General features: G+C 40.8%; 1 protein-coding gene across 2 annotated transcripts in view; it reads right to left on the reverse strand.

The window, feature by feature from the left end:
* Positions 1–26,829, reverse strand: part of kcnh1b (potassium voltage-gated channel, subfamily H (eag-related), member 1b) — a 62,625-nt gene that overhangs the window by 27,134 nt on the left and 8,662 nt on the right. For both annotated transcript variants that reach the window (XM_034129558.1, XM_034129559.1), the window contains 4 exons: positions 24,933–25,061; positions 23,529–23,647; positions 18,997–19,389; positions 7,862–8,291 (listed from right to left, as the gene is read on the reverse strand). In XM_034129558.1, coding sequence (XP_033985449.1) covers positions 7,862–8,291; positions 18,997–19,389; positions 23,529–23,647; positions 24,933–25,061 — 1,071 coding nt within the window. The remainder of the gene's footprint in view (positions 1–7,861; positions 8,292–18,996; positions 19,390–23,528; positions 23,648–24,932; positions 25,062–26,829) is intronic.

Genomic DNA, 26,829 nt, shown 5'->3' on the forward strand with positions numbered 1-26,829 from the left:
CAAATCAAGATTCAGTGCCTCTAGTAAAGCTGGAAAAAATATAAATATTATGTCGATATGGTGAAATGAGACTAGATATTGTATTCGATTTTTTGATACTGTAAGTGTTGTGTTTTCCCGTTTTAAAGGCTGCATTACAGTAAACTTGTAGACATTTTCTAAACGTACCAGACTGTTTTAGCTCATTTTCCTTTACCCACATAAGCTGCTTTCACACCAAGTACTTTGCCGTACTTAGTTCCATGCACTTAGTACCTCCATGGAACAAAGAGCAGATCGCGTTCACACCAGAATAAGTCCCTGAGGGAAGATTACGCAAATGAAGCCGCTGACGTCACTTCTTCTTCTTCTGATTTGGGTTTACTGGCAGGCCGCCAACAACTTCACGGCGTATACTGCCACCCGAAGTCCCCGGCCGGAAGTCCCCGGAGTTGGGGACTGGCTTCAGTAGAAGCCGCTGGGACTCCCAGCAGCTTCTACTGAAGCCTTCCGAGTAAATCGCCAGAACGCCGACACCTCCTCATCTCCACCGCTCCCATGTTTTTATTTGTGTTGCCATAAGTTATTCTCTCTTCGTTGGTGCGCTGGGCTAATGCTAATGCTAATAATGCTAATGCCAGCAAATATAATGGCGACTTCACAAAACCTTTCCGAGTTTTACGGGGCGTGGTTTGCAATTCGCCCAGCCAATCAGAAATTGGAACTGTTTTCTCCCCAGGAAAGTACCAGCTCTTTAGCAGGATCTGAAAAGGGGGTGAAAAGGTTCTCATGAACTAAGTTCTCTTTTTGGTGTGAACGCAAAATCCCAGGAACTATCGGAACTAAAAGGGAAAAGTACTCCGGTGTGAAAGCGCCTAAAGTCATGAAATCAACCTTTATAATAATAATTTACCATAAATGTTAATGTGAAAATATTTTGTGAAAGCCCCAATGGTCAACCCTCAAATATCGTCACAATATCGATATCCAGGTAAATATAGTAATAGATATAAATACAAAAGATGTTCTCCATATTTGCCCAGTCTGAGCCTGTGGCCTCTAAAAAAAAAATCGTAATTTGTTCTTAAGTGTTGGACCGAGCCATTATTATTACTTAACACACAGCTAGCATTAAACATAAAGAAGGCTCTCTAAAACGTATGTAAGTAAATCAGAGTTGTTGTTACGTTTGCATTTTACAGGAGGACTTTGGGAATTTCCTATTTACAGTTGATGCCGTTATGTAAGGAGCTAATATTCCTAAGTAAACTCAGCAATTCTGATTCCTTTCTTCTCTAATGCAGCTAATAAAGCCATTGACAGCTGGAGTTACGACACGGCTCACTCTCACATTATTGGCTGATATCACAGATCTGCAGGATCACCTCCAGCTCTTCAGGCGCCCCGCTTAGCGCCGGATGTTTGAGACTATGTGTTGTCTTTTCCTGTTTTTAAAAGCTTTCTTATAAAGTAAATTGCTGGCATTTTCTATAATAACCAGACTATTATGTGACAGCACCAAAAGTCCAACCAACAAAATCATCACAATGTCAATATCCGAGTATTTGATAAAAAAATATTGTTATATTTGATTTTCTCAATATCGCCCAGTCCTTGTCTGTAGCTGCTGAAGATCTTGTTCTGTTCTTAAGTGTTAGACAGAGCCATTAGTATTACTTACCACACAGCTTGCAGTATACATACATGTAGTAGGAAGGCTCTCTAAAACGTATGTAAGCTAATCAGAGTTGTTGTTACATTTGCATTTTGCAAGAGGACTTGGGGAGTTCCTATTTACACTTGATGTAAGGAGCTAATATTTCAAAGTTAACTCAGCAATACTGATTCCTTTCTTGTCTCCAGCAGCTAATAAAGCCGTTGACAGCTGGAGTTACGACATGGTTCACTCTCACATTATTGGCTGATATTAAAGATATGCAGGATCACCTCCAGCTCTCCGGCTCTTCTGGTTTTTCAGGCGTCCCACTGCGCCGGATGTTTGAGACTATGTGTTGTCTTTTCCTGTTTTTAAAAGCTTTCTTATAAAGTAAAGTGCTGGCATTTTCTATAATAATGAGACTATTATGTGACAGCACCAAAAACCCACCCAACAAAATCGTAGTAGGAAGGCTCTCTAAGACTTATGTATCAGAGTTGTTGTTACGTTTTCATTTTGCAAGAGGACTTTGGGAGTTCCTATGTACACTTGATGCCGTAAGGAGCTAATATTTATAAGTAAATTCTGATTCCTTTCTTCTCTACTAAAGCCGTTGACAGCTGGAGTTACGACACGGCTCACTCCCACATTATTCCCTGATAATACGTCACAGATCTGCAGAATCACCTCCAGCTCTGCAGGCGTCCCGCTGAGTGTTGGATGTTTGAGACCGCAGCAGACAGCAGGCAGGACTTGAGTCCAGCTGATCTGACAGTACGGTTAATATTTCAGTGAGGAACTCCTCCACAGCGGAGCGCAGCGTGTCAGGGCTCATCACATCGCTGAGGAAACCACTGAGATATCTCTAAAGTCTGTAAAACACTGAGAGGCTTCACTCAGACTGCAGGAGAGGAACCAGGTCTCCTGCAGAGTTCCTGTCAGAGCCTGCAGAGAGGTTATACTGAGCATGAGGACCAGGAGAGACACTGCTGTGTGCAAAACACACTCTTTTGCAATTCATTACTGGCTGCTACTTCACTACTTGTACATGTTTACTTGCTCTTTAGTGCTGCTACTGTACTTATTGTTTACCATGGATGTGTACTTACTTGATTTTCTTTTGTTGACATGTTCTTGTCTCTTTATATATTTATATACTATAAATAATGTGTGTTTTTTAGGCAGAGATTACTATGTTCCATCTGAATTTACTCTGACACAGCAACATCTAAATTGATTCTGACACTTCTACAGCCAACTCACAGGTGTATCATTGCTTTGATAAAAAAGATTATTCATATACCCCTTTTGGAAGTGGAGATATAGTCATTCATTCTGGGAATGTCCTTTTAGAGCCTGAGGCCTGAAAAATAGGCTCAGGGCTTAACAGGTAAATATGTTAGTCCTTAATTGTTTACCTAAATCTGCACTTACCATCTCTGTAACAATGTAAATTGAGCCACAGTGGGACAAATCAAGGGTTTCTGGTTTCTCAAAAAAAAGGTCAAATCATAAAGTGAAATACAAATATATTAAAATGTTGTAAATGTCAAAGCTCCTAAAGTTTGGAACTTGTTTACACACCGCTGCATGTCCTGCTGCTCACTTTGTGAAATGACAGTTCACTAAGCTCCTCCGCCGGGACAGCAGGTGTGTCCGTGTTTCTCCACATATTGAATTATTGAACTAAGAGAGATAATCTGTATAAAGAATTTGGAGGGTTGAGTCTTTATTTAGGCTTCACAAACACACAATAACAAGAGTATCAGTGGAATAAACTAAGTCTGCTGTAACATAGACTATGACAATAACAATGCTAGCTAGATAGTTTCTTTCCCAAATGATTGACTTAATAATCTCAGCGAACATCAATTTTTTTACCCCATTCATTTGCAACCTAGAAATGTTGACATTTTGAGTTTTTTCTCTGAACAGTGGCGAGCTGTCAGGGCCCTCTAGGCCCTCTGTGAGGGCCTAAGATATTCTAAAAAATAATATTTAAAAACATTTAAAAAAAAAATATTTTTTTAAAATATATATTTTTTTAATATTATTTTTGTTATATTTTTCATTAGTTTTACCGAAAAAAAACTTGATTTAATTGTATTTAAAATAACATTTCCAAATAAATAAATCCTTCGAATCTGCCTGTTCAGTCTCTGTTTGAATGTGGGTTACATGAAAGAAGCTCGTCTGGCCCTCTCTGCGATTCACAGAGGGCCCGCTATAGTAACTGAACGAGAGAGTAATGTCAAATGACAGTACAATTGACCAATCATATCTTCCCTCTAAATGGGTGGGTTTTATTATCGTGGACTTTATGACGAGTTCCGCCCGCTGTGAAACTTTTCTTGTTTCCATAGCAACAACAACTTCCTGTCAACAGCGTGAACTCGCCTTCACAATAAAAGCATGCCAAATTACACTTAAGACATACAACTGCAACGAAAGTAACAAACACAATGCAATATCATTTTCAATGTCAAAGAACACAAATTGGGTTCACAGGTGTTGTTTTGTGTGGTAGAGGGTCGCTGTCATTGATGCGTTTTGCACCCTGGGCCATTGTTTTGATATTCCGCTGAAGTATACGCTGTGACGTAATAACTCTTTTTTTTTCTTTTTTTCGAGGGAATAGGTGGGGGTCAGAGGGCCTAGGTATAAAGCTCACGGCTCGCCACTGTCTCTGAATATAACGGGACTCTCAAAGCTTTGTACTCTATATATTGTGTTCCCACAACAGCCCTTATATGCTGTCAAAGACATTAGCCAAACAATCCTACTCTATAAGGAAGAAAAGGATTTAAGGAAGTTTGCATTACAGCCAACTATGCTGGAGAAACTATTACAACACATCTTATAAACTGTATGAAACTTAAAACAGTCTGATCTTATAATTGTTTCTTGTCATACTCATGATACTAGTACTATCTAACTGTGAAGTGATGGGCTACTTGTTTCCAAAATTACTTAAAAAGTTCATCGGAAATTTGCTTCTGTTATCGTTTTAATCTGTTTATGTGTCGCGCAACAATCTTCCCTTGCTTAGTGAAATATGTTATAAAAATGTGTGGTGTCTTTCAGTTTAGTGTGATAAAACTGTTCACATGACTCCACATGACTCCTCACATGATTGAGGTATTATTATCTTGATAAAGATGTTCAGCCGGGAGCCGTGTGTCACTCTGGATGAGGTGTGTTTGTGTAACTGTGGGAAAATGACACCACCTGCCTCCCACTAACGGCTGCAGATGGAGCAGACAGATGGAGCAGGAACACAGAGATGCAATCAAAGCAAACAGTTCAGATAGCAGAGAGGAAAAACATCACATCGCTCTCAGGTGGCTCTTTAAAAACAGGGACATCAAACTACATAAATGAGTCAGGATACATCAGGAATATTTTGGGACATCGGTGTTAAAAGGGGATATATTATACGTCATGACCCAAATCTTGCTATTTTATGTGGTGAGAAAATGTCTGACTGTTCCTTTAAATGTGTTTTTTAGCTGTTGCAGAAGTGTGTGTGGGAGGATGCTGAGGATGTCTGATAACAATGTTCAACAACGTCAAACAGTCGGCGTCAACTCTGATCTCTGCTGAGCTCCAACTCATCTGCTCCAGACACACAGATCAAATCTTTAGATTACTCATCAGACGCAGGTGGAATAAAAATAAATGACCTTCAGTGGATGACGGGTACTGATGTATAAATAGCTCTCTTGCTGTGTGTCTGTCTCTCAGTCAATTCTGACTTGTCTCGTTGGTGAAGAAAACAAGCGTTGTTAAATATAGATGAAAAAAAACATCAATTGTTTTCAAACGGGCAGATTAATACGGAGAGTAATTTGCAGTCAGACTAGATTTTCTATTTAAAATGTGGATATATCTTTTCTTGATTTTAAGTGTTCAAAGTTATATTTAGCCTCTACTAAATATGTTTAACTGTTTAACTGCCACCCAGTGTGACCCATGTTAAAGGTAGGGTAGGTAAGTTTGAGAAACCGGCTCGAGTGCGCTAGAATTTGAAAATACACAACCGGAGAAAATCTGCCACTTCCTTACAGAGCCCCTCCTCCAACACACACGAACGCGCACATGACCAATGAGGGCACGAGATAAGTTTGTGCACAGATGGAAGGCTGACAGGCAGGTAGGCCATCCAGTTATTTTAGCCGGGCCGGCTAAAATGATTGGTCGTGCTTTTTACAGTACTACGGCTTCCACAGATGAAATGTTTTTATGGATTTTTTGTCAAAGCACTTAAGATATTCATTGCTATCGGGATGTTAAGAGCATTCCATGGAATATAACAAAAAGTGTATCTCGAGCCGGTTTCTCAAACTTACCTACCCTACCTTTAAGCTACACATCTGTATAAAATACATCCATTAAACACTGCTTTGACTATACATGGTTTGATAAAAACATTACACATTATGTCAATTGTACTGGATGAAAACACAGATAAATTAAAGGAAGCTGATTTAATGGGATAAATAAATAAATGGATACTTTAGGACATACCACTCGTGCCCTTAAAGGTCCCCTATCGTACTGTTTTTCATCAATATATTATAGGTCTCAGATATATACAGAACACGTCTCTGAAGTGTTTGGCTCCAAACACCAAACAGATCATTGCAGCATCCCATAATCCCCTCTGTTTCAGCCCTGTTCCAAAAGTGCTGATTCTGTGTCTGTAGCTTTAAATGCTAATGAGCTGCTGCTGGCCACGCCCCTCTGAGAGCTGATTGGTTTAAAAAGAACACAATATCTCTCTCAGAGATTCAGGTGATAAGGTGGGGGGGGGGGGGGGGGGGGGGGGTTACCTTGGTTGGTGATTGGCTAATGGTTACACAAGCCAAAAAACATTGTGACATCACAAAGGGGCCAAAATCTGATCAGCTCATTTTCAGACAGGTTTTTATATAAATGGATCAGGACAAAAAGTGAGAGAATCATTTTTCCTGAAACTTTCAGAATCTCTTTACACAGAGGGGACACATGTTGATGTAGAAGAGACATGAAAAAGTGGATTTTGCATAATAGTTGACCTTTAAGTTTCTACGAGTAACACATCCTCAGTGTGTGTTTCGGTCTGATAATGATGTGTCAGGGTCTTTGGTCTGAAAACAAAGTTTAATTCTGGCCTGTGATCCAGTTACTCACAGAATCAGCATTACTCAGTGACAGCTGATATGAGCTGCTGTCGGCTGTACAGTAAGTGAGAATCTGCTTCCCTTCACTCATCTCTGATAATGAGAGTCAGAGTCAGAGGCTGGTTAATCTGTGAACTGTTAGTGTGAATTGCAGACTTTTGAATAAGTATTTATGGTCTTCATGAAAGTGTTAACAGGCTTTTTTTCAACGACTGTGACCTCTACTTAAATGTTTCACTTCTGTTCTGTACGAAGCAAACCATTGAGAAACTCCCTCTGGACGGAACACATGGATTTGAGCCTTTGCAGACCATTTACAAAAACCTATATGACACACTACAGGGCCCCTTTGACTATTTTCTGTGGCATTGATAGAGGACCCTGAGACTGAAGATTTCCATTGCCAATAACAATGCTTTGGCCGTTGTGCACATGACAAATAAAACCTATCAAGTGCACGCTAAAGGGTCTTTGAGCATGATTTGTCTATGTTGATGTTACACATGGAGCTGCTGTGATGCAAGTCACATTTCAGACTTGATCTGACCAATAAAGTAGTATCATATCCAGGGGCGGTTCTAGGGGTCCCTGGTCCGTAACACTGACCAGGGACCCCCCTGTGGCCCCCCTCCAAAACTGAGGTTACAATATTACGATTTATTAGAACTAAATCAAATCTGAGACCCGGATGTACAGTGGAGATTAAACTGTTCATTATCTTATATAAAAGCAAATACTGTTTATGTGTTTTTGTTAAATTGTCACTTAAAGTTACTAAAACAAATACTCTAAATGAAAAGAACTATTGAAACAAAGGACTGTAACTTACATTTACAAAACAAATACCAATTACTGTATTTTATGTTCAATTACTTTACTGTCTTTGTCTTTTTAACCCGCTTTTAGTGTGCCCCTCTCATTAAATAACTGGCCCCAGCCTGTAAAATTGGTCTAGAACCGCCACTGATCGTATCGTATCGTATCGTATCGTATCGTATCGTATCGTATCGTATCGTATGAATCCTTTTTGGATCCTTTGATAACTTGAAGGAATTGTACTCACATCCGATCATCATCATGGCCACGGCGAAGATCTTCTCTCCGTCCGTGTTGGGCGCGATGTTCCCGAAGCCGATGCTGGTGAGGCTCGTCATGGTGAAGTACAGCGAGGTGATGTACACCGAGTCCTTGCTGGGCCCGCCCTCCCAGCGGCCCGACCCCGAGGCGTTGAACCTGTAGGGCGTCCCGACCGTCTCCCCCAGCAGGAACAGCCAGCTGTCCATCCGCACGCTGTTGGTGTCCTCGTCGATCACCTCGTAGTCCCCGATGCTGTACCAGATGCACGCCAGCCAATGAGCAGCCAGCCCGAATACACAGACCAGTAACACCAGGACGGCCGCTCCGTACTCGATGTAGTGGTCCAGCTTCCTGGCGACTCGACCCAAACGCAGTAGGCGGACCACTTTCAGAGAGCTGAAGAGACTGCTGATGCCCTGCAGAGGAAGAGAGGGGGAAGAAATTATAGATTGACATACTTCAATATCAGCAGCCAAACCCTCTTAAACTGAGCAACTCAGCATTCAATATATATCAAAATCTTATATGTAGTACAATATGCACATTTCTATTTCAACTCCTTATATTGGTATTAAGAGCTGAAGAGACTGCTGACGCCCTGCAGAGGAAAAGGGAGAGGGGGAGGAAATTAGAAAACCTTATATAGATTGGCATATATCTTTGTTTTTGTATTCGGGATTGTGGGAAACGGTATTTCGATCTCTCTGTCTGTACACACAAACTGGAAGATTGAAAATACATTTGACTTTGTCTTTTGATCCTTCACCATCTGCAGCCAAACCGTCTTACGCAGCGTCCACACGGCGGCGTGCGTTGAAGCTTGCCGGTGAGCTTGTCTGAAACTCGACCAACAACCAATCACATGAATGTCCCGCCCCGGACACACAAGCACGCGGTTTGATTGGCTAGAGCTTGTACTGGCATATGATTTGATTGGCTGACGCTTCCGCCGAAGCTTCAAAAGTTGAACATTGCTCAACTTTTGAAGCGAGCAACGCGAGCAAAGCGAAGCAACGCTCCCACAATGCAGTTCGGCAAAGCGTGACGTCACCCCATTCAAAGTGAATGGGCAGAAGCACGCCGCCGTGTGGACGGGCCGTTACACTCTGCAGCTCAGCATTCATTTGTATTACTGCTTCAACATCACTGTAAAGTTATACTCACATTATATTCGATCTTCGATCCGTCTATTTTAAATGTATATTTTTTTGGCATTTTACTTAAATTCTTATGTTAATTTAAATATTTGTATATAATTATTTTTTCAGTTTATTTGAGGTTTTACTTTCATTTATTACGTTTTGCTTGTAAATATCTTAACTATATTTTATTAAATGTTATTTATCTTTTTTTTACATCTTTACTTCTAATGTTTATGAATATTTTTGTTCTATTTTATCTTTTATTGGGCAATTTACTCCTACCTCCTTGTGTGAATTTAAATATTTTATTATATTTTTATTTCCTAAAATGTTTTTTTAACTTTGTATGTTTAGATCAATATGTTTTATACTATTTTTATCTTTTATTGCACGGTTTTACTTCAGCTTAACAAGATAATATTAATATGTATATATATATTAATTGTTAACAAATGTAGCTACTTTTGCCTTTTTGGCTCAGTTTTGTCGGGCTGTTTTGGACTCTGGCGTGGACCAAACAACTAGCTCAATTTCCAAATAAACTCCAACGTTGATTGTTTGTAGTCTGAAAGAAAGCGGAACAAACACAGGTTGTCATAATCCGTTATTCCTCTGCGAGCTCTTCGTGAGAACTCATCATCAGTGTCAGAATAATAACAAGCTGCCAACTGAACCAACCCTGAACCCCAGAGAGAGAAATTACAGGAACACAATCATCAAACTGGAGCAGTTATAAAAGCTTTATGAAGCTCACAATGTCTCATTTCTGTTGTTGGTTTACATCCAGGATATATAAAGGGACAGCTGGTTTAAATGATCAGTGAATATGGCACTTGTCAAAATATATAAATACATGTAAATAACGCTGTCATATGAATCCAACTAGGGCTGAACGATTAATCGATTTTAAATCGAAATCGCGATTTGAAATGATGCGATTATCAAATCGCAAAGCCTGCAAATTTTTTTTCAAACTTTTTTTTCTTGTGTGTCAGTCATCTACACCAATCAGAAGGGCTGTGCTCCACATGTACCAGCCATTGTTAACCAATCAGAAGTGGCCCATGATAGAAGGTGATTGATTGATCCAGTCACCTGCCAAGTATTTTTGAAAGTGCCTGCCCTTTTCCAAATGGCTTCCAATGGAGCTTTCCTATGGTTTGGTGAAACAAAGCATCTGAGTCAGGTTAGTAATGCTCCATCACATGTTCTACATCTATTACAGGGTGAATCTTAAACTGAAGCTTGACTTTAAAGCAACCCAACGGAAGTTTCATGTAAGTTTAGTTCTTTCACTCGTAGCTCTGGCTGCGGGGGTGCTAGAGGCGGGAGCATGTTGATGCGACCTTCCTAGCCGGAGATATGGCCGCATTTTACAATAAACTTCCGTTGGGTCGCTTAAAAACAAATATCACAAATCAAATCGCAATCGCAATATCTGTCAGAAAAATCGCAATTAGATTATTTCCCCAAATCGTGCAGCCCTAAATCCAACTACACTGTATTGTGATATATTCATAAAACAGTGTGCATTAAAAGTACTTCCCAACCTTGTCCAAAACCTCTGTGTGTGTTTGTGCAAGGGAAACTTTTATACATGCTTTTATTTTGTAAATGTTTTGTTAATCAAAAACCTGCAGTGAAACACACTGGACATATTCAGGTTGGATTACACACTCATGTGTTATTTCCTCTTTATGTTGCCCTTTGATAATGCCAAGTTACTCACTTATAACATATTTCATTAAGAAAAATATAACATTTCAAGTCAAAACGCTGTGATAATTACACTACGTTTCTGTATGTCCACCACAGACTCTTCCTGGTGGATTACCACACTGCTTAGGGATTAGTTTATTGATTTATTGACAGATTGACTGACTTGTTGGTCATGTGGTTGACTTATTGATTGAGGCAGTTCGGTTACAGGTCTTACATGGTTGTAGGCTTTCTAATTGGATAATCAGTCTAAGGATGTGTCATGTCCTTTCAGAGTTAATCTAGTCCCTGAGCACTGGGGAGGATTCTCTGGTGTTTTGTCCCCTATTAAACTGGTCAGTGTAATATTTCATTTTGTCCCCTTGTCAATAATACATGACGGCTGCTTTAACCTGACGCTTCTTGTTCTTGCATCACATAGAGGTTGCATTACATTTCATTACAAGGTCTTCAATCTTTTCCAGTGTCTACACCCAAGAATAATCAGGCAGTTATTCACAACCCTTTCCTTTATGACTGTAATTTCTATTTTAGTTTCGTTTCAATTAGTAGCTAGACGTTATGGAAAATGCTCAAATCATTGGTGATGGCCAGCAATCAAGAAGCCAATTTTATTCCACATTTAAACACAATTTTAACCTAATTTGACCGATTTACACCAAGTACACTAAACAGAGAAGAGAACACAAGACAGAAGACTATCCTGAGCAGTTCCTACACGAGTAAAAATTATCTTTTTATACATTTTCTTGAATTTGCTATTTCATTTTGTCCCCCTGACCCGAAGGAAATCCCCTGTTTGAAACTCACACACATGCAGACTTTTACTTTCAATAAAACACTCACTTTAATAAGTATTTAAGGCAACTAAGTTTAAAATCTGAGTACTTCTTCCACCATTGGATGATGTTTAACACCTTTCGTCCAGTAAAAAATGACCTAACCCCCTCTATCGTCTTACGCTTGTTGTTTTTAACGGGTGTTATACAAACATCTTCAGCTCTAAACTCTTATGCTGAGCCTCACTGCTGCCATCTTCACCTGCAGTGTAACTCTTGAGCAGTAATTCAGAAGATGGATCATAAAAAAACCATCAGAGTGCTTCCTCCTCTGCAGAGGTCACGGTATAAAGTCAAAATATATGTCCAAACTCACTGCTTCGTGACACTGGGTCAGCATCTCTTAAATCCTCCTGCTCTCCAGCAGAACTCTTACAGTCATGATGGATAAAGTCGGTATGAAAGATTTATTAAACACGTATGAAACATGTATGAAACAGGCAGCAGCCGTGCCACCTACAGAGACTCATCCTCTCCATTTTTGACTCGTCTGTCACCGCTGCCTCTCGTCAAAAACACTGCTTCCTCACTGGGGAAACACCCACAATGCACTGCTCCTCCATTAGCAGCCTTCAGCAGTGAGACTGAAGGCAGAATGAAAAGGTAGGTTTCTCTCTGATGGGTTGAAGCGAGGGGTTAAAGCCCCGACACTTCATCTCCTTTCACTCAACAACTTTCTCCTCCCTACGGAAGCCCGCACAGGACAGGATTCAATTATGTGCACTGTGTGCCTGAGGACTTAACACGCTTTGTTTTCACTTCATGACAAACATGATTATGCTGAGGTGATGGTTTGTGTATGTCTCAATACTATATGGGTGAATAAGTCTGTGTGTAAATGTGTAATCTACAAACTTAAAACATCCATACTGTAAATGCCCAAAAAATCTGAAATATATTTATACAAATATAAAACCAATCTGAAAACACAAACAAATCCTCACGCCAAAAGAAAATCTGTTAATAAATGTAATTGATTTGCAAGTAGTCTTTGAAAAGCATTTCTGAATCCAGTTTTTTTGTGGATTTCACATCAACGCTTTTGGATTGAGTTAACCTATTTACACACAGATTGTCAAACTGTTCGCACAAGTAATATTGAGACAAATCTGCCTCCATTTTGGTTGTGTCATTTTTTTATGTTAAATTACTTAGGTCTTTATTAGGAGATAGTAACTTAGGTTTTAGGATCTCAACTGAAACCATTTTTTCAGAGACTTATGTCAAATATATGATTGAATTAACTTTTGTTCTCAACGTGCATATGTCGTCCTCCTATATCGCACTCTCGGAGACGCACATAAGCACCATGTTTTGAATTCTGCAAATAGTTTTCTGATATCAAAGATGCATGTTGTTGTCAACAATCCAGGAAAGACAACAATCTACAAAGGCTTTCTGAATTCTTTTCTAAGATATAAATCTTTAGAAACACACATAGAAATGTTTGCATTTATAAATTGTTTTGATCAGGCTTACTGGATGAAAAATTGCATTTGCTGGGGACAATTATTTTCTTTAAAGGTGGGGTATGTAATTTATTTCAGAAACACTTGTTATATTCCATGGAATGCTCTTAACATCCCAATAGCAATAAATACATTAAATGCTTTGACAATAAATACATAAAAACATGTCATCTGTGGAAGCCGTAATACTGTAAAAAGCACGACCAATCATCTGAGCCGGCCCGGCTAAAATAACTGGATGGCCTACCTGCCTGTCAGCCTTCCATCTGTGCACACACTTATCTCGTGCCCTCATTGGTCATGTGCGCGTTCGTGTGTGTTGGAGGAGGGGGTCTGTAAGGAAGTGGCAGATTTTTTCCGGTTGTGTATTTTCAAATTCTAGCGATCTCGAGCTGGTTTCTCCAAAATGACCTACCCCACCTTTAAGGGGTGTTCCCTTTCCTGTACTTTATATAGGTTTTTGTGAAGGCAAATGTTCATCAAAGGCTTCAATCCCATAGTTCCCTCCAGAGGGAGATTTTCTCAATCTGTATTAGTTTAAACATCAACAAAAGGTCCACGTAATACTGAAATAGTCACGGTCATAACTCAACAGCCGGCCTGAAGGCAACATAGTGTGTGGACAAACTCCTACAAACTAAACTGACCTATTTCAGTCAATTTCATATATTTTACACATGGCTGTTTGGACTGTTTTAAAATAAATTCTTGGGGGTCACTGTACATTTTTCATTTTGACACGTCAGCAGTTCAGTCATGACCTTTTCTCTGTGCTGCCATTACTCGCCGTGAAGCCATTGGAGGAATGTAAAACAGTGCACTCCATCACGTTGATTACACTCCTGCAGTCACGCTGCGTCGTTTCCATTTCATGCCTCAGAGCTGGACGCACCAACACCGGACACACTTTCACATCTCTGCGTTTAATCATTTATATTACTGAGAGTTTATGAGCGCCAACATCACAGGATGCTGTGGGTTTCATTTCAGGATGAAAATCAAACTGCAGAGACTTGAAACCCACTCTCAGACACACACATGCACTGTGGTTGTTCTCAAATCTGCAAATAGTTTTCTGATATTAATGATGCATGTTGTTGTCAAGAAATATCATGGAGAGACCAAACGCTGCAAAAGGCTTTCTGACAGCTGAAGATGTTAATATTGGAAAACACAAATCTAGGATTTAATGTTTAAACAGTTCAGCTACTTTCTTTGAAAAGCTGTTCACTGTTACTTTAATCAATGAACGAGGAGAGATTATGCATTGGTTAGGGACTATTTTGACCGACAGATTTATCCACATTAGGTGCTCTAGTGTGGATTGAGTCAAAATAAACTATAGTGTGTGTTCATGGAAATAAAGGAAATTGTCTGTGTTATAATAAATAGATTATGAACAAAAGTAGAGCTTTATGGGACAGAGGAAAACGATGTATCAGGCTTTTATACAGACTACTACTAAGTATATATGCTGTTAATAGTTGGCACATTGCTAAAAAATTCTGTACAAACTGAATTTTTCTTTTAAGACATGTGCAGAAATGTTCTAGTCATCTTCTTTAGTTTTTTCTTACTACATGTATAATTATTAATATGCATCAAAACAGCGACGCAAATTCTTTGTGACTTGTTGATTTTAAAAGGGAATTGTCCTTGTGTTGCATGTATTTAAGTTCTGTTTTTCTGTAAGTAGTTGTCAGATCCTTGTTTCCTTGTGCATCGGAGAGTGTTGTTACTTTAGTTTTTCTGCCTGGCTTCCTGCAATTTAAGGTATTCGTCTGTTTAAAACTTGTAAGTCCTGCATTTGGGTCGACCCTGCTCTGCCTCCACACGACACGAACATCCTCGGTAAACTATATACAGGGAGGCGTGTGGTGCAGTCAGCATGTCGTTGTGTCCCTGAGACACTTCACCCCAAATTGCTCCTGTGGGGATTGCCCACAGTATTGAGTATGTAAGTCGCTTTGGATAAAAGCGTCTAACAAGTGACATGTAATGTAATGTAATGTAATGTAACTATTGACAAGAGCGATTACATTGCAGCCTGTTTAGTACCAATTCTCGCTAAACACTGGACCAATTTCAAAAATATGTTAAACATGTTTTGTGTCTTACATTGTTAAAAAACAAAGTTAACCTCTAAGAAAGCTGTTACTTTGTATATCTAACAGACAACTGAAGCTCAGCGCAAGTTCAACCAGGAAGACCGTCTTTACTCATTCATTCACATATTCCCAGCTTACTACTCTCTCTCCTCTCAATCAGTGATCGGGGGCGTCACTCCCTAGCTAAACCTATCACTTCGCCTCTATTCCCACAAACCTATCAAGGTTCAAGGTTCAAGGTTCAAGGTTCTTTATTGTCAATCTGACATAGCTACAGAGTAATTATGCAGTTGAAAATCTTATGTCACAGGCTTCTCCAACAATGCAACATAATAACATAACATAATAACAATAAGAGCAAGAGCAATACAAAAATAATAATAGTTATAAAAATGAAATAAAGTTATGATGTGGAATAGTGCAGTATGAGTCTATATACAAGTTATTGGAATGATATATATATATATTAGGTATTAGATACATACTACTGAGTAGCAGTTGAATGTTTGATGTTGTTTCAACAGTTCAATTGTTTAACAGTCTCACTGCCCGCGGGAAGAAACTGTCTCCGAATCTTCTTGTCCTTGCCCGGATGCTGCGGTAACGTCTGCCAGACGGCAACAGAAAGAACAGTTTGTGGCTGGGGTGATGGGGGTCTTTGATAATCCGTAGTGATTTCTTCCTGAGCCGCTGGGAGTAAAGGTCCTCCATGGATGGCAGCTCCGTCCTGGTGATGTGCTGTGCAGTTTTCACCACCCTCTGTAAAGCCTTACGATCGAGGTCGGTGCAGCTGCCGTACCAGGCCGTCATGCTGCCAGTGAGGATACTCTCTATCGTGCACCTGTAGAAGTTGCAGAGTATCCTGGAATCCATTTTGAACCTCCTCAGCCTGCGGAGGAAGAAGAGCCGCTGTCGAGCTTTCTTGGTGATGGTGGTGGTGTGAAGAGACCATGTCAGGTCCTCAGTGATGTGGACCCCAAGGAACCTGAAGCTTTTGACTCTCTCCACCGTAGTCCCATTGATGGCGATGGGGGCGTGTCCCTCTCCCTGCTGCTTCCTGTAATCCACAATCAGCTCCTTTGTTTTGCTGATGTTGAGATGGAGGTTGTTCTCCTGGCACCAAGATGTCAGGTTTTCGACCTCCTCTCTGTATGCCGTCTCGTCATCGTCTATGATCTGGCCGATGACGGTCGTGTCATCAGCAAACTTCACGATGGTGTTGGAGCTGTGTGTGGCCACGCAGTCGTGGGTGAACAGGGAGTAGAGGAGAGGGCTGAGCACGCAGCCTTGAGGGGCACCGGTGTTAAGAATCAGGGTGGAGGATGTGATGTTTCCCACCCGCACTGCCTGGGGTCTGCCCGTCAGGAAGTTCAGGATCCAGTCGCAGAGGGCGCTGTTGAGCCCGAGGTCTCTGAGCTTGATGGCCAGCTTGGAGGGCACAATGGTGTTGAATGCTGAACTGTAGTCAATGAACAGCATTCTCACATATGTGTTCCTGTTCTTCGGGTCCAGGTGTGAGAGGGCAGTGTGGAGGGTGAGGGCTATGGCGTCGTCTGTGGACCTGTTTGCTCTGTAGGCAAACTGCAGGGGGTCCAGAGATTCAGGGAGGGAGGAGGTGATGAATAATTTGACTAACCGCTCAAAGCACTTCATTATGATGGAGGTGAGTGCTACTGGGCGGTAGTCGTTGGGGCAGGTGATGATTGTCTTTTTGGGGACAGGAATGATGGTGGAGTGTTTAAGACATGTGGGGACTACAGACTGCAGCAGGGACCTGTTGAAGATGTCTGTGAACACCTCTGCCAGCTGAACTGCACACACCCTGAGAACACGGCCAGGGATGCCATCAGGTCCAGGAGCCTTGTGTGGGTTAACCCTTTTAAAGGATTTACACACATCTGCCCTATTTAAAACAAAAGGGCAGTGTAGCTCCTGGTCCCTCTGTACCTCCACAGCCTGGCTGCTCTCAAAGCGTGCAAAAAAACTATTTAGCTCATCTGGGAGAGATGCGCACGCAGACACTCCCGCAGCACCCCCCGCTGCTCCTTTGTAGTCAGTCATTGTCCTTAGTCCCGCCCACATATTCCTAGTGTTACAGCCTTTGAAGTCAGATTCCACCTTCTCTTTGTACTGTCTCTTTGCATTTTTTATTGCTCTCCGGAGATCATACCTAGACTTCCTGTACTCCTCCAAATCTCCCGCTGTGTGCGCGAGAGTGCGCGCTTTCAGTTTGCCGCGCACCTCACCGTTTACCCAGGGCTTTTGATTTGGGAATGTCCGTACAGAAACCTTCGGTACCACGTCATCGATGCATTTCCCAATGTAGCAGATGACAGTGTCCGTGTGTGTGTTGATGTTATTGTCCTCAAACACACTCCAATCCGTAGATGCAAAGCAATCCTGCAGTGCTGAATCTGACTCCTCGCTCCATCGTTGTACTGTCCTTGTTATCGGTCTGTCCCTTTTAAGTTTCTGCTTGTAAGCAGGCAACAACAGTAGTGAGATATGGTCTGATTTGCCGAAGGGAGGGCGAGGGAGAGCCTTATATCCATTCCGGAAAGGGGAATAAACATGGTCCAGTATGTTTCCCCCGCGCGTCGGGAAGTTGATGTGTTGGAAATATTTTGGCAAAACCTTCTTCATGTTGGCGGTGTTGAAATCTCCGGCCACAACGAACGCCGCATCTGGCCGTGAAGTCTCGGTTTTATCAATAAACCCAAACAGCTGATCGAGTGCCGTGTTGTTGTCGGCGAGTGGCTGCGGCGGGATATACACTGCTGTTATCACAACAGATGTGAATTCCCTCGGCAGATGGAAGGCCCGACATGAGATCATGAGGTGCTCTAGCTGTGCGGAACAGTCCGATGAAATAATCTTCACATCTGAGCACCAGTTGTTGTTAGTCATTACACACACACCGCCTCCCTTACTTTTCCCCGAGTTTGCAGTCCGGTCCTGACGAAAAATAGAGAATCCGTCAGGGACAATAGCGGAGTCCGGGATAGCGGGGTTGAGCCAAGTCTCAGTGAGAATTAACACGTTACAGTTCTTAATGTCCCGTTGAAAAGCAATCCGGCTTCTGAGTTCATCTAGCTTATTTTCAATGGATTGAACATTAGCCAGAAGAATACTCGGAAGAGGGGGCCGATTCTCACGTTTTCTTAGTCTGACCAGCAACCCGGCCCGGCATCCTCGCTTTGTCTTCTTCTTGCGTCTCTCAGGTAGAACAGCAACAGGTAGCCATGGTGAATCTCCATTGTCTGTCGGAGGGTTAATATTGTCCACGAAGTTTCGCAATTGGAGAAGTTCCTCTCTGCTATATTGTATGGCAGAGTAGGTGCGGTCGGCTAGCATGTTGCGAACCATGTTAAAAGTAAAACGGCAAAAGTAAAAGAAATATGTACAAAATACGAAAATGGGCAAAGTTGGAGAGGAGCACGAAGACGATGCGGCCATCTTCACCGGCGCATCACTGTACATCATAGTGCAACCCTAACCCTAAACCTTTAAATCTGCTCTCTCCCCTTCCTCACAGTTGTCATTTCAGGTGACTCAACGCAGCCCTCCTCCAGTCCTTCCACCTTCCTTTCTTCCAAATCCAGGGTCAAGCTTAAACCGCTCCTCTTCAGACCTCCATCAATCCCTTAATTGCCTCCACCACCACCAGTGTCTAGATCCCAGGGGGGGTTTATTGGCTCAGTATTCCCCTCCCGGATGATACTCCAGCACAACGGGGTCTAATCGCCAAACACCACTACATGTATCTGTGTATTCCCGGCAATAAATATATATCGTTAAAACATCAAAAAACTGTCTCTCCTGATTGAAATGAAAGTCCACTCACCTCGTCCACGTTCTCGAAGGCGTTGATGACATCGTACGGCAGGCAGGACAGCAGGTCGATGACGAACCAAGTCTTCACGTAGTTCATGCGGATGAGCTTCGGGTCGGAGATCACCTCCCCGGCCGGGCCGACGAAGGTGGTGTGGAAGTTGAGGACGATGTCCACGAGGAAGATGACGTCCACGATGCTGTCCACCACCAGCCAGGTGACGTTGTTCTGCTTGGTCTTGAAGGACACGTTGTAGGGCACCATGATGGCGGTGTAGAAGGTGAGGATGAGGATGACCCAGTCCCACGTGGTCTTGAAGAGGCAGTAGTGCAGGATGATGTGGGGAGGGGTCTTCGGGGTTTCCTGTTTGTACTGAGGCAAAATGTCTGAGCCCAGCTGGAGAACCTGAGACAAAATAGAATAAACAGAGCGTTAGCTATGGGTTTGAGACAAAGATATCAGAAGAATCAGAAACGGGTTCATTACCAGGTAGGTTGACACGTACGAGGAATTTGACTTTGTGTCGTGGTAAATACATAAAAGTTAAAAACACAGATCATATCTGTTGGGAAAATACTGAATGTACTCTTCCAATATCAGAGTAGCACATGATAACAAAGGCCCTACGTTGCTGTGTACGTAACAGGATGTATGATTACCTAGAAGAGCATCAGGACAGTTTTAGGCATATGATAGCTATGTGATTAACATGATGATGTAGCCTCTATGGAGATAGACATATGACTGTCATGTTTATTGCTTACGCAGGCCTTAGCTAATCTGAACTAAACATTGAATACTGCTTTGAACCGGTATTCCTCCATCTCTCTCTCTTGTATATGAGCATGTGAAGGACACTGTTCAGGAGCTAGTTGTACCAAATGCTCTGTATGTGATGACTACTTCCATTCTTGCAAGGATAATAAATACATGTATCCTGATATTGAAGACCAAGCCGGTGACGAGCGATATTTTTCTAACAGTATCATATCACCATGATTTGACCAAACCCTCATGAGGATACAGTTGTTTTTTAATCGAAATCTACGGTGGCCGACAGGTGCAAACGTGATACAACGGCACAAAACATTTCCATTACGAGAAACGCGCTGAAGTTTCAAAAACATTGCAAATATAAAAACACAAATGTGCTAAAACACATACAAATGAAAAAACATCTTCACCAACTTGACAAAACATGTGCAGCGTTTACTAAAAGGAGCTGCAAAAGATCAAAACACAGCAGAAACCCGGGGACACTAAACAGTGACGCACACGGCTGGGAGCGGAGCGCTTGTTGACGATCGTTGATTATAAAGTTGGCTCACTGTCACTGTTGGGAGAAATCTGTGTCAGTGTGAATCTGGATGAGTTTTAAGTGGTTAGGTTTAAGGGGAAATTCAAGTATTTGGGAAGAAGTGAGGACAGGACAGGATACATAAGATATGGATTATACTGCATGAGTTGTGTGATATTTGTAAATAGATGTTTTGAAAAACAACAAAAGAAAGATTTGGACCAAATAGGAGAACAGGAATATTGTTTACAAGAAAAAAAAACTTTTCTTGTTAAATCTATTCATACCAGTTATTTGTTTCAGTGACAAAAATAAAAATAATTTGAATCAAATTAAACAAGGGGGATAAGCAAAAGTTATACACTAAATGATAACAGCAATTTAAATAAAAGAGAGTTTTAACTGTGCTATTGCCTGAAAATCAGCTGTTGATTTAATAAAGAACTTATCTAATTTCACTGATTGAAATGGAAATGTTCTTTTTAGTTTTCTCTCATTTTAATCCTCTGAGCTTCTGTTAAGAACTTGTCGTCTGTATGAAATATGTAAATACATTTTCCCCTCATAAAGCACTGTATAAAAGAATAAATGATCCTAATGTGATAATGGTGTTAATGTGGAGGACAAAGGGCATTGTCCCGGTGAAACGGACCGATAACGGATTAGTTCTTTAGAGCCGACAGTAATTACCATCATGCAATAAAGGGAAGATTAGTCACAGTTAATTACAGCTGATGAACTTATCGGCAACACGACGCCTGTGAGGAGAGCTAATGTTTATAAAGTGCATTTAACACGTTTTGATTCTTATTATCTTAGAATAAGAATATTCATTTTTCCACAGCTTGTTGGCCAAAATGGCAGCAGATGGTTGTATAATAGAAAGCAACACAGGACCAACACACGCCTACGGAGGTCAATTAAAAGAATACAAAAGCACAACAAAACTGTTAACACTAAGTTTAAAAATAAATTGAGAAAATCTGTCCTTTCTTACCAAATAAAACAAAAAATTGCAATTTTACAACTTCTACACCCTACACATGTACACTAGTGAGATAGGAAATTATTCATAAATTAATTAAGTAGTTATGCATGAACTCACTTCTCAAATATAATTTCCTTGGTGCTGTGATGTGCTCGACAAAATGTCACCATCATTTGCTAACATGTCATACTGTCCAGTGTGCAAAATGTGCAAAATGTCATTGAATTACAGACTCTTTTGGCTTTGAGAAAACAAGAGTATTACTAGAAAATAAACAAAAAAAGTTCACATTAAATTCGGAGGACAGGATAATGAAAGGAAATGTAACTTTAGGAATCAGTTTGCATGAACTATATTTAAAACAGATGTGTGTCTCTGTAGTTTGGGTTAAAATGTGGAATTCATTACCAAATGATTAAAAGAGCTGTATGAATATCTTTAGTTTGAAAAAACTGCTTCACCTGCGACCCGATAAGCGGTCGACGGTAGAGGATGTTTTTATGTTACTGTAAACGTTTCTGGCAGCTGTGAGGACAGGCATAATGGTGAGTAAGAGTTAAAGGTCCCCTATTATACTGTTTTTCATCAGTATATTATAGTTCTCAGATATATACAGAACATGTCTCTGAAGTGTTTGGCTCCAAACACCAAACAGATCATTGCAGCATCCCATAATCCCCTCTGTTTCAGCCCTGTTTCAAAAGTGCTGATTCTCTGTCTGTTACTTTAGATGAAAATAAGGAGCCCCTCCCCACGCCCCTCTGAGAGATATTTGGTTAAAAAGAACTCAATGGTGCTCTAGGAGGAGATTCAGGTGATAAGGTGGGGGGGGGTTACCTTGGTTGGTGATTGGCTAATGGTTACACAAGCCAACACATCGTTATGACATCATAAAGTGACCAAAATCTGATCAGCTCATTTTCAGACAGGTTTTTATATAAATGGATCAGGACAAAAAGAGAGAGAATCTTTTTTCCTGAAACTTTCAGAGTCTCTTTACACAGAGGGGACACATGTTGCGGTATAAAAGACATGAACAAGTGGATTTTGCATAATAGGTGACCTTTAAGTAAAGTAAGAATGTATTCTCCCAGCTCCACAAATGAATGAATGACCTGCTCCTGCCAACAAAAACAGAATCGATGGAGGTAAACAATACTTTAAATCTTTAAACTGCAGTTTCTCTCCAGAGACTCCTTACTGGGAAGTCACATTCACTATTGATTGATCTGAACAATTTCATTCAGTATCTCTAGAAATAAGAAACCGCTATATATTCTGTTGTATTCGTCACATTACATTAAAAACCTGATATGTGTTTGAGGGTCCGCAGGCGTTCTGGTGACAGAGGAGTCCACTCGGCAGACTTTAATAACAGTGTGTTTGTCTCGCTCTGAAAGCAGGCTGTCAATAAACAACAGGAACTGCCTCCATCTCTCAGCCCGTCTGCACACTAATGACAGATAGATCCAGGATGTCAGAGGTACTTTGTTCCAGATCAATGTAAAGTACTTTTCTCATAACTGAAAGAAAACACTATTATTTTAGTGCTCACAATGTTTGGTACGCTTATATCAATTCTGTCTTGTGTCCTGCTGTGTGGGCTGTACCAAATATAAAACGATCGGAGCGTGTATTGAAGTTTTATTCATCGTGTTGAATGAAAGCAAAGAAGAAAATAAGACTTTTTGTTATTATTTCAAGTGTTGCTTTTTATATTGTCTTTTACGGTGAACATTTGTTTTCCTAGTTTCGAATAAACAATGTTTTTTTTGTTGATGGTTCAGTTGCCTTATAAAACAGGCTTACATTTGTGTTTGTATTTTTATTTAACACACTCAAAATTGTGTTTCTTTAAAGGCTTAACACCGAAAAGAGAATATTTAGTTACTTAAAACATGTTGGGATTTTTGGAACTTATAAAAATATATATTTTTACAATAAATAATGACTTAAAACACCCGGTTAGTCTTGTGAAAAAGTTCTCCCGAGTTCTCCTTTTTCCTGATGTGTGCTTCTGAAAAATATAATTTTAGTGTCAGATTGTTCTGAAGACATGTGGCTTGTGAAAAATGCGTCCAATATTTACTTGGGTGACTGAGTCTTTTAAACACATTGGGCGAAGTGATTCTGAACTCAGAGTCCTAGAGAGGTGGCGCAGCTGGAGACACAGATACAGGAAATTGACATTCAGTGCAGCGTCTCCTTTCTAAACCATGTCTGGTTCAGTGAGGAGAGCTGAGTGAGAGCTGATCTCACCTCTGCCAGCCGTGAGTGTTTGTGGACGTTCTCTCCTTTCTGCACAGCTGGAGCGAGCTGCTGCAGAACGCCTCGACTGCTGGTCAGCGCACGAGTCAGACGGGCAAATTTACCCCAACCTGCAAACAACACAGAATAAAAAAAACATGAAACATCAGAAAATAACTGAACAAGTGCAAGATTTAAAACCTGACAGGCTGTTTCTACCTCGAGACAAAATGGTCTTCATGATCTGAAACCTTTAACATTTAATCACACTTTAAAAATGTTGACAACATTTTTAGGAATAATCAGGTTAAAGCCTTTATGAATCATCAGATATAAACAACTTATGTGTCATTTTCTTTTGTCTATTTTTCTATTTTTTGTCAAGGTTCATTGTCTTATATTGTCATTATTAATCTCAGGGTTTCACACCCAAATGCTTTTATAGTCACTTAAAGGTGGGGTAGGTAATTTTGGAGAAACCAGCTCGAGTGCGCGAGAATTTGAAAATACACAGCCGGAACAAATCTGCCACTTCCTTACAGAGCCCCTCCTCCAACACACACGAACGCGCACATGACCAATGAGGGCACGAGATAAGTTTGTGCACAGATGGAAGGCTGACAGGCAGGTAGGCCATCCAGTTATTTTAGCCGGGCCGGCTAAAATGATTGGTCGTGCTTTTTACAGCACCACGGCTTCCACAGATGACATATTTTTATGGATTTTTTGTTAAAGCACTTAAGATATTCATTGCTATCGGGATGTTAAGAGCATTCCATGGAATATAACAAAAAGTGTATCTCGAGCCGGTTTCTCAAACTTACCTACCCCAACTTTAATGCATAAGAAAAGACGTTGGGTTACTTAACGTAACCTTGGTTCTTTGACAACAGAGTGAGCTGTTAAACTATGACCGAGAAAATTCCCATAGTAAAACACCGGACAAAGTTATAACGGGCCAACGGCGTTCTGTATCAAGGCAAGAAAATGTATTTGTATTGACATTCAAAGCACTTATAAACCAGCCTTATTGTGTTTTCTGAAGCGACAAAACCAAAACATAAAGCTTGCCCACAGGGATCAACAAGCACCAATGATTCTCCCTAAAACAACACTCTCTTAGGTTTCTTGTAAAAATCGATTGATGGGTCATGACTGCTTCAGAATATTGATCAAACCCAGTGAAAACCGACTGGTCCTATTACCTTGTTCTCACAATTTTAAGAGGAGGTTTAGTTATGACCAATGTTTTGTTTTTCAGACGTTTGTACTGACAGTTTTGCAGCTAAATATGTGTAAAATTATTCTTCTCTAATATGTCTAACACAGTAAATCAGTGTGTGAACAAAGACACTAACAGTGTGTAAGAATTAGTTGATTTTTGTCATATTGTCCATTGTTTTTAGCCCCACCCACCTTTTGAAGAGTCGTCCTCGATTGGCTGCTTGAAGGCGGTGATGTCACTGAAGGTGCAGAGAAACAGGACCACTTTATCCTGCTCGTTCCTGATTGGCGCAATCTTCATGAAAAACCAGACTGGCATCCCTGGAACACACACACACACACACACACACACACACACACACACACACACACACACACACACACACACACACACACACACACCACACATCACACACACACACACACACACACACACATCACACACACACACACACACACACACACACACACACACACCATCACACACACACTACACACACACACACACACACACACACACACACACACACACACACCACACACACTACACACCACACACACACACACACACACACACACACACACACACACCACACACACACACACACACACACACACACACACACACACACACACACACACACACACACACACACACACACACACACACACACACACACACACACACACACACACACACACACATAGACTAAATGTTTCCGTCAAAACTCAACACACTCACCTGAAAGTGAGAATGAACCGTTTCACCTTGAGCTGCTGAATCTATTTTGTGTATTGAGAAGGTGTTTAAAGTGTCAAAAATCCAATTTACACCATTGACAGGGCAGCTCCAAAATGAGTCAAAACCCCATTCAGACTTCATACATTTGTCTCACTTCCAATCAAAACATCCATGATAGGACAGGGGGAGACTGAAAGAGAAAACCCAAAATGGAAAATACATAGTTTTCCTATTTCCTGTAGTGCTATATCGTTTGAGTTGCAGAGTGTTTGAGATATTGGCCATACAGATGTCTGCCTTCTCTCCAGTATAATGGAAGTAGATGGCACTCAACCAAGAAATACATAAAAAAAGAACTCACCAGGATTTCTTTTCATAAATCATGACCCGGCTACCCAAGATAATCCACTGAGTTTCTGAGAGGGGTTTCATGTAGGAACTATTTTCTTCAAACTACACTCAATAACAGGGGCTCTTGGTTTTCTCAGTCTCTGAATTAAATGGCAGAACGGATTCCCTCTGTCTCTTAACTGGTCCAATCCAATCTCCAATTGGTACATTAAGTGTTAACAGTCATTTTGAAGCAGTTTTGTTTCTCCTTTGCCGTGTTTTAATTGGCTGTGAGTGTGTAAGGACGAGGAAAACTCTGTTAAGTGGAGTGAAGACTGCAGTTTGACATAGAAAAGCTGATAATCAAACATCAGCAACTGGTGGAGATGCTGCACTAAATGTTCAATCATTAATAGTTTTTCAGTGTTGTATAAGCCATTTGAAAGTGTGACTGTTTTGTTTACAGCGCTGTTGGTACACACAGCATCTTGTTTTGTATCTGCACAGCATGTGTAATATTGTGTGCCAGTGTGAACTGAAGCGAAAACCACACACACACATTTGTCACTGTGCCAGTCGGGTGTAGCACCACCTGTGAACACTGATGTAGAACTCAGTAAAACACCTTCTTTTGGTTCTGACTCAAAAACAACCTCATACTGCTCTGAAAAAAACACTGAACTCTCAGAGTTTGGGTTTCAGTGGAAGCTTTTTAACAATAACGTGAAAGGTATGAATATAAATATAATATATATGTACATAAATGATTGTACTCATGTGGCCAAAATGTTGAGGGAGTCAAGCATTAAATATTAACCAGGGTCTTTGTTTTTCCTCCCCATCACTCTCCTGTGTCGCTTGCTCTCTAGGGAATAAAATGCCCGGGAAATAAGTACACCTTTCCACATGTCAAAGTGTCCTCTCCCAGGACATTGACACTCAAATAACAGGGCAAAAAAGCACTTTGGATAAAAGGGGGCTTTGTTAAAAGGCAGCCATTTGCCAGTTTTGGAACTA

This window comes from Trematomus bernacchii, unplaced genomic scaffold (assembly GCF_902827165.1).
Source record: "Trematomus bernacchii unplaced genomic scaffold, fTreBer1.1, whole genome shotgun sequence".
NCBI lineage: Eukaryota > Metazoa > Chordata > Actinopteri > Perciformes > Nototheniidae > Trematomus > Trematomus bernacchii.